The 13,657-nt window shown below is 39.0% G+C and overlaps 4 protein-coding genes across 4 annotated transcripts; 1 reads left to right on the top strand and 3 right to left on the bottom strand.

The window, feature by feature from the left end:
- Positions 1-2,296, bottom strand: FDP41_001823 (uncharacterized protein; the record flags this gene model as incomplete). Its single annotated transcript, XM_044704950.1, has 2 exons — positions 1-1,644; positions 2,263-2,296. Coding segments are annotated over 2 exons (1,678 nt in total), but the record flags the coding sequence as incomplete, so codon positions are not given.
- A 620-nt stretch (positions 2,297-2,916) lies between these two features.
- FDP41_001824 (uncharacterized protein) lies at positions 2,917-6,474 on the bottom strand (the record flags this gene model as incomplete). Its single annotated transcript, XM_044704951.1, has 3 exons — positions 2,917-5,736; positions 5,854-6,236; positions 6,414-6,474. The coding sequence occupies 3 exons, from the start codon at positions 6,472-6,474 to the stop codon at positions 2,917-2,919; spliced, it is 3,264 nt and encodes a 1,087-aa protein (XP_044563467.1).
- Positions 6,475-6,539: 65 nt separating this feature from the next.
- FDP41_001825 (uncharacterized protein) lies at positions 6,540-10,396 on the top strand (the record flags this gene model as incomplete). The annotated part of the gene is made up of 3 exons (XM_044704952.1): positions 6,540-6,600; positions 6,769-7,115; positions 7,286-10,396. The coding sequence occupies 3 exons, from the start codon at positions 6,540-6,542 to the stop codon at positions 10,394-10,396; spliced, it is 3,519 nt and encodes a 1,172-aa protein (XP_044563468.1).
- A 191-nt stretch (positions 10,397-10,587) lies between these two features.
- Positions 10,588-13,636, bottom strand: FDP41_001826 (uncharacterized protein; the record flags this gene model as incomplete). The annotated part of the gene is made up of 3 exons (XM_044704953.1): positions 10,588-12,930; positions 13,073-13,473; positions 13,585-13,636. 3 exons carry the CDS (start codon positions 13,634-13,636, stop codon positions 10,588-10,590), a joined length of 2,796 nt encoding a protein of 931 aa, XP_044563469.1.
- Between the last annotated feature and the right edge of the window lie 21 nt (positions 13,637-13,657).

The raw sequence follows: 13,657 nt of genomic DNA on the forward strand, positions 1-13,657 counted from the left end.
ATTGCTCCAAACCCAAACCCAAACCCAAACCAAACCCAAACCCAAAACCCAAACCCAAACCCAAACCCAAACCCAAACTCCAAACCCAAACCCAAACCCAAAACCCAAACCCAAACCCAAACCCAAACCCAAAACCCAAACCCAAAACCCAAACCCAAACCCAAACCCAAACCCAAACCCAAACCCAAACCCAAACCCAAACCCAAACCCAAACCCAAACCCAAAACCCAAACCCAAACCCAAACCCAAACCCAAACCCAAACCCAAACCCAAACCCAAAACCCAAACCCAAACCCAAACCCAAACCCAAACCCAAACCCAAACCCAAACCCAAACCCAAACCCAAACCCAAACCCAAACCCAAACCCAAACCCAAACCCAAACCCAAACCCAAACCCAAACCCAAACCCAAACCCAAACCCAAACCCAAACCCAAACCCAAACCCAAACCCAAACCCAAACCCAAACCCAAACCCAAACCCAAACCCAAACCCAAACCCAAACCCAAACCCAAACCCAAACCCAAACCCAAACCCAAACCCAAACCCAAACCCAAACCCAAACCCAAACCCAAACCCAAACCCAAACCCAAACCCAAACCCAAACCCAAACCCAAACCCAAACCCAAACCCAAACCCAAACCCAAACCCAAACCCAAACCCAAACCCAAACCCAAACCCAAACCCAAACCCAAACCCAAACCCAAACCCAAACCCAAACCCAAACCCAAACCCAAACCCAAACCCAAACCCAAACCCAAACCCAAACCCAAACCCAAACCCAAACCCAAACCCAAACCCAAACCCAAACCCAAACCCAAACCCAAACCCAAACCCAAACCCAAACCCAAACCCAAACCCAAACCCAAACCCAAACCCAAACCCAAACCCAAACCCAAACCCAAACCCAAACCCAAACCCAAACCCAAACCCAAACCCAAACCCAAACCCAAACCCAAACCCAAACCCAAACCCAAACCCAAACCCAAACCCAAACCCAAACCCAAACCCAAACCCAAACCCAAACCCAAACCCAAACCCAAACCCAAACCCAAACCCAAACCCAAACCCAAACCCAAACCCAAACCCAAACCCAAACCCAAACCCAAACCCAAACCCAAACCCAAACCCAAACCCAAACCCAAACCCAAACCCAAACCCAAACCCAAACCCAAACCCAAACCCAAACCCAAACCCAAACCCAAACCCAAACCCAAACCCAAACCCAAACCCAAACCCAAACCCAAACCCAAACCCAAACCCAAACCCAAACCCAAACCCAAACCCAAACCCAAACCCAAACCCAAACCCAAACCCAAACCCAAACCCAAACCCAAACCCAAACCCAAACCCAAACCCAAACCCAAACCCAAACCCAAACCCAAACCCAAACCCAAACCCAAACCCAAACCCAAACCCAAACCCAAACCCAAACCCAAACCCAAACCCAAACCCAAACCCAAACCCAAACCCAAACCCAAACCCAAACCCAAACCCAAACCCAAACCCAAACCCAAACCCAAACCCAAACCCAAACCCAAACCCAAACCCAAACCCAAACCCAAACCCAAACCCAAACCCAAACCCAAACCCAAACCCAAACCCAAAGAGTACACAAGAAGCAAACGATTCACCACAACGAATACTCAACAGATCAACACCATTCTTGATGTATTGCTAATACACATCTCAATGGATGGAAAAGAATCGATTTCATGATCGTATCATGAACACATGCAAAATATAACAACAAATTTAAATTTTATCTAAATTCATCACACAAGCACAACATTCAATGAACAGTAATGATATCAAATCCTCCATACATGCTTTCCAACTCACATCAATAACCACATTCAACTGAAAGCACATGAATAGTATCCATTAAACACATCCGAACATCCAAAGGGAATAAACAAGACTATCATTCACTAAACACATCCGAACATTCCAAAGAAACAACAATAAAACCAAATTCATCATTATATTTGTTGATATGATTTCATTAGATTCACTTCCGAATAACAATAAGAACTCCACTTGATGACAATCATAACCATTCAAAAACATGTTGAATGATGAAATGAATGATCTTGTACACAAGAATTCAATCACATGATGATGAGGAGAGAATAATGAGAGCAATCATCACTCTTTCACATATCAATAACAAGCACCGCAACAACAACAATAGCTCCCTCCTCTAATCACAGCTCTTCAACATAATCATCACATTAAATACACTTCAACAACAACAACATACGAGTAAAATTAATCGGATAAGAATAACTGATCATGATGAAATTCAACAATCAAAACAAAGGCACTCAAACATAATGACATTGTGATGAGATCGAATTCGTTGCAGCTGCCTGACGACACCTTGCAACTCACACAGTACGCTTATTAATAAATGATATTTTGTATAATGTTTTTGCTTTGTTTACAGAATTACAACGAACCAAATACCGTATTTATCGTGAACTCTCTTTATTTTCCAAATATATACAACGAATTAAACTTTCAAAATTGAAGGATATATAGTACATTCAATCAAGTACTTGATATAGCCTGGAGAACCTTTACTGAGAAGTGATTGTTTTGTAATCGGCTTGAAAAGTAGGGATAGCTATAAAATGAGGGAGGGATATTTGTGCCAGAGGATTGTCGTTGGAAGGCAATGATTGCTTTGAGGACTTTCCTTCTTTGGGTTCTGGCAGAACTCGAATACATGGGCACAAATTAATGCAAAAGAGGTCGAAATTCCTGTTGCAATTAGATTGGATTAACGACATGCCAGCTGGTGGATTGTCTTTTGTGAAGTATTGATTTGTGTCAAATTGACAAAGTGGTAGCGATGGAAACTGGTGAGCTAGAAAACATCTTCAAATAGGAAATAGTTAATATTTATACAGAATTAGATTGTTCGGACACATGAGGTTCCGTTTGACTGAGACGAATAACCAACTCCACACAAGCATTGGGTGCTTCCATTCGCGTCTGTAAAGCATACTCCAGAGTAGCTGCAAAGAATTTCGGAACCCGTCAGGGGTGTCAAGCAAAGCATTGAACTTGGTATTAGTGAGGGAATTGATATTTGATAAATTCCATTGCCTTCGTTATTGAGTTGGAGTAGAGTAGGATCTGTAATTCCATATTTGAGGTGCCGCTCTTTAATATTGACCACAAATCCAACTCTGTCAAGAAATAGAGTGTAATTTGCTGTTGATGGAGGAGTTGTCAGCATGTTGCAAAAAACAGCGACAGGAGGAATGTTCGTATCATTTTGAATCATGTACACTCCAGAACCAGTGAGACCTGAGTACAATTTGCTTGAATTTGTTGGATATTTGTATTCTTGACACGAAGTAGCAGCTGTTCCATCAGCATACCTTCTTATTCCATTAAAAGCTACAATACTAGTTTTATCACAGTTATTTCCAGAAATTCCTGTTGGACAGTCACACTTGTCATAATCCATACACCTTCCTAATCCGGAGCATACTTGAGGATTGGTTGCTTCGAAACCAAAACAAGTATAACACATGAAAGGATACGCCGAACACCAACTTTTTGTTCGATTTACATCAAACATTGCATTCCACATTAAATCACGTTTGTGAGCATAAACACCATATGGACCTCCCACACCAGAGGTAGAATTAGTGCCTCCAAACAAGGAAATGTCACCATCAGCAGATGATATTTGGCCGGTATTTATCATGAAATAGGGTAAAACATTGAAGGTGTGTTCCCAAACATTTGGAGTTAGTAGTGAGGCTCTAAATATGTTGTTTTGAGAGGTTCCAAATCTTCTTGAACCACCAAATAAATAAATATAGCCATCCATAATTTCCCAAAATGCAGAATGAATAGGGACAGGAAGAACATCTGACATAATCTCCCATGATGTCAAATCTGATAAAGGAGCTCTCATTATTTTGTCAGTGACAATTGCATTCTTTCTTGGTGCAAAATCGGTTGTGGAGTTGTATGAATACATTGAAGTAATTCCTCCAAAAATATACACATAATCTCCACTAGAAACTAAAACACCGGAAGCAATAGGTGTGGGAAGTGTGAAAGGTAACAATTCCCATTCTTTGTCTAAACTAAAAATTGGACATCGATAAATCTTGTCCGAAACTTCATCATTCACAAAACCTCCGAACAGATAAAAATATTCATTGTGTTTGAGGAAATGAGTGTTGTAAATCGAGTCAGGAAATCCATAGTTCTTATACGAATCGTATTCTACAAGCTTCCATTCTTCTCCATTATTGTTCTCAGTATTGTTCAAAACATACATATTAAATCCATTGTTCCTTCTTGTTGGAATGGTATTTTCTTGTTTCAGTAAATATGCCAAATCTCCCATTTCAAAATAGACAGGTTTACGGTAATACCAAGCAAGATGAAGATCATTTTGCATGGAAACGGGAGTGAAATATCCGTCCAAGTTGAATAGAAATCGTTCCGTGTAAGTAATTCCATTCCAATATAATGGTGATGTGTCAATGCAATCATGATTGAAGAACATTCTAGTGTTTTGACATTTTCCTGTCGCAAAAATCGAACCATCCGCATAGAAAATGTACGAAGATTTTTCAGAAGTAGCAATGTCGACAATAGGTTGAAGAGAATGTTTGACCAAAGTTGGACGTAAAATATTTGAACCAATTGAACCAGTTCCTGTTTGTCCAATATCATTCTTTCCCCATGAGAATAATCTCTTGTCAGAACAAATCACAAAATTAACAAACCCTCTTGTGTGAATTCTCTCTGCAACACAAGATAAATTATTATAGAGATAGGAAACAAATATTGGAACAAGTGAATTCAATGTTGAACCATCTCCAAGTTGTCCATTTTCATTAGATCCCCATGAATAAACCATTCCATCAGTTGTGAGAAGTAAATTATGTTTCGTTCCACATTGAATATCTGAAATCTGTCTTCCTTGTAAATTATTTAATTTTACCTTAACTGGTTCACCTTGCGTTACTGTGTCATTTGTTCCTAATTGTCCAAAAGTGTTATCACCAAAGGCAATGAGTGTGTTATCAGTTGTGAGCGCGATCGCATAGTTTTTACCTGCACATACTCTGGAAACAATCTTTCCTTTTAGTATTCCATAAAAATAGACAGCGAATGGCCTACTTTTTGGATCAAATGTTCGATCACCAAGCTGACCCTTATCGTTGGCACCCCATGCCCATAATTTTCCATTCTCATCGATGGCATATCCTGCATTATATCCAAGTGCAATTTGTGTTATAATTTTTCCTCCAAAGCCATTCATTCTTGTGGGAATGTAAACGTTCGAGATTAAACCAGTCGCCAATTGAAAATCACTGTTCACTCCAAAAGTATAAATCCCCTTGTTGGTCAAAACTAAATTGCTGTGGGTATTAACTTCGAATTGATAAATTTCTAAGTCATCAAGTGCTTCAACAGGTAGCCTGAAAAGCAATCTTGAATCCTTATACGATCTTCCCAAATTACCTTCAAAATAAGACCCTGTTGAGTGTAATTTTCCATCGGGCATCAATACAAGAACGTGATCAGCACCAGCAGCTATTCTATTTCGAATTCTAATGATACCCTTTTTGTGGGATCTCTCAAGAGAGGGAAAAAAACCACGTCTTGAGTTCAAATGAAAATGATGATCATTTGCATATTCAGATGTGAATTGTCTAACGAATACCTCTTCTCCGAATGTGGTTGATGTGTAGTTCTGTTTGTTGAGAGGAGGTTGAATGTGCGGTGAGGAGCATTTTTTGTTGGTCAAGTTAAACGGAAATGCCATCAAAATCAAACAAAAATTGAATTTTCAAACCTTCAACAAACTTACATTCACAAGCGTCAGCAAATTTTCCGATATTTTCTCGGCTGAAAATTGAGTCAAAACAAGAGTCTTTTTCAACTCTAATTCAGTACTAATGGAAGCCATGAGATCGGCTTCCTTTGCCGATGTCAATGTTGCGAACACTGTTTCGTTAATATTTAGCTCTGTTAAACGAGAGGAGGCTTGATCCAATGCGTCAGTGGTATCCACCAATTTTTGTTTCACCTTTGAATCGTAAAAGTCTCGGAATTGTTTTTTCAAATCATCCTCGAGAACGGAATTATAGCTTGTTCTTTTGTCCCTGAGGCGATGTGCCATTTCTAAATCCTCAGTGGAAAGAGAACCGCCTGTTGTGCTGCTTTTTCTTCCAATGACGGATGCATTTATAGCTTTATGGTATTGAACAGGAATGTGGCATTCATTCACCGATGATATTCAATAAAGCAAGAAGGTCGTGGATATTATTCATCATAGGCACATACCCATCAATAGTATGTGAATATGATGATTTTATTGTTATATAGATTAGTGTAAGCTTTGAGCCGTTCTATCATGTGTTTACTTACCATTGAGCAGCAAAGCTACAAGCAACAATGCCGTCATCACCTTCGTTGTTGTTGGGTTCATTGCCGGTTTTGTTTTTTTTACTGTATATTGAGGGTACAATTACAGTAGCAAAAAAATACAACCGAATGACTGGCCCAACAACAACGAAGGTGATGGCATGGTTGCTAGTAGCCTTGCTGCTCAATGGTAAGTAAACACATGATGGGACGGCCATTGCCCTTATATCTCTCTATTCTTATTTGTTATATTGCCACGGTGTATCATGATGGCAACCCGATCATATCCGCAACGTGTGTGCATGTTGAATTTCATCTCACCAAGCTTGTATCTCACCACTCCTAATTGTCGGTATAGATACAGACAACAGAGTACAAGAGCTTGAGATGGAATTAGCCAAAATATTGAAAGATAAACAACTCAGTTACATTACAGTATTAGAGTCAGACTTGAAACCAGAGTTAAAAAACTTTTTTGAATCCAAATCCAAACAAAAATTAGTGAACACAAAGGATGCTCTCGACAAAGCTTCTGTTGTGTTAGACGCTCTGGATATTAATTCAACAGTTTTTGATCAGATGAATGTTCTCAAAAGACAAGAACTTGTAAAAGCAATGAGTTTAGAGTTAGAGTTGACCAATTTGATTACACTCACCAAACACTCGATTGATTCTCTCGGTTATGATGTAGCCACTCTCGTCAATGTAAGTTAAGAGATTTTGCCAAACCATATTTGAGTTTGTTCCATGTATTTACATTTTTATTTTCATTGTTAACTACTGTTTGTGAACATACAATCAAACTTTCTTGATCAAACACTCAATAATAATAATGCTGACCTGGGTGTAATTCCATAATTCGGCCCTTTTAATAGAATTACACTCAAGAAACTTATTCAGATGAATTATTTTTCAGACAAATGGACTTTGAAACAACACAAAACGAACATTTTTACCTTAATTCTAAACGAGGACTCTTCCAACAATTCGAAACCGCTAACCCTTTGAACATCACAAGAATACGCAACAGAATATCAGCAGGATTGGAACACGTTCTTGTATTGATGCCCAATGGCAAACTCTATTCAACAGGAGTGTACAATGAAGGAAACTTGGGAAGAACCGTTCAAGACTCTCGACTTTTGTACAAGTATCCAGTCGAAGGTTTAGACGGTCTTGAAATTTATCAATTTGAAGCCAATAGATATTCAAACTTAGTATTGACCAATAAGGGAGTATATTCATTTGGACTGAACGATCGATCACAACTCGCTACAGGAGGTACAAAAACCAAAGTTCAAGCTACATTTGTGAATGGCTTTAGTATGGGTAACAAAATTGAGCAGATTGCTTTGGGTTATAATTCTGCATTTGCCATTGATGAATATGGAAAATTATGGGCATGGGGTGCTAACGACCAGGGCCAACTTGGTGATCGAACATTTGATGACAAGAACCGACCTTTCGCTGTCTATCAGTTGCTTGGACCTCTCCGTAATAGGACCGTTGTTAGAGTTTGTGCAGGTCAGAGCCATACAATTGCTCTCACAAGTGACAATATTTTGGTTTCATTTGGTGATAACACTTTTGGACAATTAGGAACAAATGACACAGTAACGCAAGGTGAACCAGTTAAGGTAAAATTAAATAATTTACAAGGAAGACAGATTTCAGATATTCAATGTGGAACGAAACATAATTTACTTCTCACAACTGATGGAATGGTTTATTCATGGGGATCTAATGAAAATGGACAACTTGGAGATGGTTCAACATTGAATTCACTTGTTCCAATATTTGTTTCCTATCTCTATAATAATTTATCTTGTGTTGCAGAGAGAATTCACACAAGAGGGTTTGTTAATTTTGTGATTTGTTCTGACAAGAGATTATTCTCATGGGGAAAGAATGATATTGGACAAACAGGAACTGGTTCAATTGGTTCAAATATTTTACGTCCAACTTTGGTCAAACATTCTCTTCAACCTATTGTCGACATTTCATCAAACGAAGACAACTCGTTCATATTCTATGCGGATGGTTCCATACAAGCAACTGGAAAATGCCCAAACACTCTTATGTTCATGAATCATGAATGTATAGATTTGAATCCTCCCTTCTGGAATAACGTTACTGTACCTAAAAGATTTGTATATCATATTGGAGGAACCTTCACCAATGTTAACCATCAAAACAACATGAACCTTGTTTGGTATCATCGCAAACCAATCTACTTTGATATGGGAGATTTGGCATATTTACTGAAACAAGAAAATACCATTCCAACAAGAAGGAACAATGGATTTAACATGTACGTTTCCAACATCACAAAAGGAGATTATGAATGGAAACTCATTGAATTCAATGCCAAAACTGGAACTGGCTTTCCTGACTCGATTTACAATTCTCATATGCTAAAGCGTAACGAGTATGTCTACTTGTTTGGAGGTTTTGTCAATGACGAAGTTTCGAATAGTGTCTATAGATGCCCCATCTACGACCTGCAAAACGATTGGGAACTTTGCAATTTTACTTTACCAGTTCCTGTAGCCTCTGGTATGCTTGTTCCTATCGGTGATTATGTGTATATTTTTGGAGGAATTACTTCAATGTATTCATACAACTCCACAACCGATTTTGCACCAAGAAAGAATGCAATTGTCACTGACAAAATAATGAGAGCTCCTTTATCAGATTTGACATCATGGGAGATTATGTCAGATGTTCTTCCTGTCCCTATTCATTCTGCATTTTGGGAAATTGTTGGCAACTATGTCTATTTGTTTGGTGGCTCAAGAAGTGTTGGAACTTCACAAATTAATATTTTCAGGGCAACCCTTCAAACTCCTTGGATTTGGGAACACACCTTTGGTATTCTTCCTTATTACATGATTAATACAGGTCAAGTTGCCTCCACAAACGACACAATGTACGCATTTGGAGGAACCAATGCTACAACAGGTGTTGGAGGCCCTTACATGGCATATGGTAATAAGAGTGACATTACCGGATCATGGATGGCCATTAACGACCCGACGAGAACCCAAGCTTGGTGCAAGAAATATCCATTACTTTGTTTTTACTGTTACGGAGTTGAAGCGTCAAATCCAAATGTTTGTTCTGCTGCTGGAAAATGTCTCGATTACGATAAATGTCAATGCACCAATGGTAGATATGGAGATAATTGCGAAAAATCCGGTATTATTGCCCTAAGCGGAATTCGAAAATATTCTGATGGTACCTATGCTACCTCTTGTAATGCATACAAAAATCCCACAAACATTTCACGCGTCTATCAGGGTATTACTGGAGATGGGTGGTATTGGATTAAACCAGACTTGGTGAGCAATCCAATGCAGGTCTATTGTGACATGACTACAGATGGAGGTGGATGGACAGTTTACTATACTGTTGGTACCACCTATAGCACAGTTAATTTATTAACTGGAGTTCCTTCGAGTGGATTAAACTATGATAAGGAAGGCTATTTTGCAGATCTGAAAAGAGTAGCTTTTACTGATGTGATGTTTACCACAAACAACAAAAAACATTGGTTCAAAAGAAAAACATCCAATGCCGTCATTGTCAATAATTACAGATCAGGATACATCTTAAACACTAACTTTGGAGACCCATACTACGTTTATGGGGCAATAGCTGGAACTATGGACGGTGGAGGTTTGTTTTCGGGATACCTTGATGGAGTTTTAGATGCCACTACCGACTACAAATTGTCTCTCACAGATAAAACATTGTGGGATGGAGACCTTCCTGTTTCAGCAGGTCTTTGGATTGTTGAGTATGCTTACAGAGGAACCAAGGGATATAGAGCAAATGCAGTAGGTATAACAAGGAAGTCCACGTGTAATTGGTCCAGTTGTGTCGTAAATTGTTGTTCGGACTATGTAGCTACTGGAATTTGTTTCCAAGAAAGCTCTTTCGTGGGATGCGCCACAACAACGCCAATGACAGTCCTCATAAGATAACAATGTTAAATTTGTAATTTACATAAACCCAACTTTTGATTTTCTAAACAACTTAAACATCAGCATTCTTGTCAATAGAGAGCTATGTGGAGTGAGTTTCAGATCATTTCGAACATAATTCTTAGTATCACTCCCAAACAGCGTTGTTCGTTTGAGACTACTTAATGAATGACATATTTATTATAATTACACTAGTAAAGACCAAGAGAAAGTTTTAAAACACGTCCAGTCCTTGCAGATTGTGTCATATATGGTGTTGATCTTCTAATTTCAGATCCATACAACAGTACTGTATCATTTCTGACTACAGGAACAAGGGACTGTGATGCATCAGGAGGCAGCACTCGATCACTTGCCATCCATGACTTAACTGGGTCTGATTTGTAGCCCACAGCAATGTAATTACCGGCATTGGTGTTGCTGTCACGTGCACCACCCAACAAGAATAATTGAGAATTGGTTGCAACAAGAGCAGCGTTGGCTGTATAGAAAGGTAACAAACCAAAGGTCATTTCCCAAGTAGCAGGATCAGTCAACAGTGCCCTGTATATATTCCAATCTGACTTTCTATAGTCCGTAGCACCACCAAAAATGTAAACAAACTTGTCAATGATACTCAAATGACCACTGTGTAACTTCGAGGGTAGAACCTTTGGAACTACCATCCAATTTGTAAGGTTATCCAAAGGTGCTCTAATAATCTTGTCTGTCACAGAAGTAGAAACAACTGGTTTGGCAGAGCCCGATGTATAGGTATAAACTGAGGTAATTCCTCCAAAAATATACAAATAACCATTGATCACAGCAGTCATTCCAGCAGCAACAGGATAAGGTAAGGTTGCATTCAACAATTGCCATCCATTCTCTACATCATAAATAGGAGCTGAATATATAGCATTCGACAAGTCATCATTCACAAAACCACCAAAGAAGTAAACAAATTCGTTAGACTTCAAAAAATGACTATTGTAAAGAGAAACAGGGAAAGCATTTCCGACGGAAGCATCACGTTCCAATACGTTCCAAGCATCTTCGGATTCATTAAACTCCTTATAGAACATGTTAAATCCATTGCCAACACGAGTAGGAACAACATTGTCAGTTTGTAACAAGTAAGCTCTGGATCCAATTTCAAAATAAGGAGCTCTTCTCATATGGAGAGGAAGATAGCAATCATTAAATGTTGGCATTTTGGCATAATTCGAGGTCGTCAAGATGTAATTTTTAGGATAAGCACAGGTTAGTCCGGAGCAAATTTGTCTTGAACAAGTGGCAGCAGTACTGGTAGAATCACCATAAAATAAACCATATTGTAGATTAGCTTCATCACCACAAGTACCGGATCCCCAAATATTGAAATCGGTTGTCATCATGAATGTGTTAAATTTGTTGGTTGCAATTTCAATAATCTTTGGATAGCCGAGAGTAGAGAAATCCGAAGTTAGGAAGAGTGTATGATCGATCTTTTGTGGTGCCTCGTAAGTGGATGCTGCTTTTCCAAGTTGTACCGCATCATTTCTACCCCAATTCCAAAGAGAATTGTCTGTACATAAAACAAACGCGCTATGATGTTTTGCAAAGATTTGGGAGGCGACACAGTTCGTAAGAGTGGTCAACTTTTTGGGAACTACAGAATAAGTTGTGGTAACTGCCACTCCTAATTGTCCAAAATCATTTTTGCCCCATAAGAAAACTTCACCCGTGCTTGATAAAACCATAGAAAAATCATAACCGCATTGAATGTCAACAATAACCTTTCCGGCTAAATCACCTGATTGATAGACCAGTACAGGTTCTCCAGAAATAGTGACTGACATGTTGTTATTTCCCAATTGACCAAAGGTATTATCACCCCATGAAACAAGCGTATTGTTGGAGGTGAGAGCCAAAGCAAATTCACCTCCACCACAAACTCTAACAATAGGAGTAGAACCAATGGCACCATAAGGATATACAGGGAATGGTCTATTCTTTTCAGAAAAAGTTCTGTCACCAAGTTGTCCTTTTGAGTTGTCTCCCCAGGCCCATAATTTGCCATTAGTATCAATGGCATAGGATGATCTCCATCCGGTCGCAATCTGTACAATGGTTTGCCATCCAAATCCGTAAACCTTTCCTGCAATTAATCTATTATTTCTGTCTCCAGTTCCTAATTGAGAGTAATCATTAATTCCAAAGCTGTACACTCCATCATTGGTAAGCACCAAAGAAAAGAAATAGTTGGCATCAAATTGAAGAATTTGTAAACCATCAAGTCCCTCAACAGGAAGATTGTACAAGAGTCTAGAATCTGTATTCGTTCTTCCAAGATTTCCATTGTATGCGATTCCAGTAGAGTATAGCTTTCCATTTTGACCCAACATCAATACATGTTTCAAACCAACAGCGAGACGGTTTCTAATTCGTCGAACTTGGTTGTTCCAACCAAAATTTGGAAGGATCGAATCCATAGGAGTGAGAATGACAGTGTCATTCATTGCCTCCTTACTTGTGGTGTAATACTCTTCTGTGGTGTATGCTTTTTTAGTGAACGCCTTCGATAATGATCATGAAGGAAAATGTTCAAGATGGATTAAGGCATGTTCAAAATGTTGCAGTCATTCCACAATAGATAACAGTAGTTGATGATTCACATTCCTTAGCTGAAGAATGTGATCATAGCACACAAATACTTACACTGACAAAATCTTTGATGTTCTTTCCAACCATGTCGGCAGAATTTTGGGTAAGGGCAAGTAAATTGTTCAATTCCAAGTCCAAACTCATAACACTTTGCAGCTGAGTCTGTTTCGTTGAAAGCATGGCAACAAATTGATCTTCTGTAACGTTCAAAGCTTGGAGGAATGGTGCGGACAATTCAATGGCCTCCTTTGTATCTAAAAGTTTCTTCTTTGCTTGTGATGCTGTTAATTCGTCTGCTTGTGTTTTCAGTACTCCAGCCACCTCCAAGTAATTGAGATGGACAGATTTTTGAGCCTTTAATTGTTGCATTTGTTCGGTAGAGGCCATATTCACCCCATTTTCGTCTTGTGCCGTGATGATTGCAATAAAACATGAAAGAATTAACATCATTAAAGCTGCTTGTTGGAATGGGAAGTTGAATAGATACAACAACAGATACCAATTAGTGTAATGGAGGCACATTATCATTCAACGTTGGCATCGACCATTATGAACCGACGACTTACCGACAGCTATTGTCCCGAAACGATGGGGACTGCTTGCCATTGTTGTTGGCATTTTTCTTTGTGTGTGCTGCGC

The sequence above is a fragment of the Naegleria fowleri genome (genome assembly GCF_008403515.1).
Source record: "Naegleria fowleri strain ATCC 30894 chromosome Unknown tig28, whole genome shotgun sequence".
Taxonomy (NCBI): Eukaryota; Heterolobosea; class Eutetramitea; order Acrasida; family Naegleriidae; genus Naegleria; species Naegleria fowleri.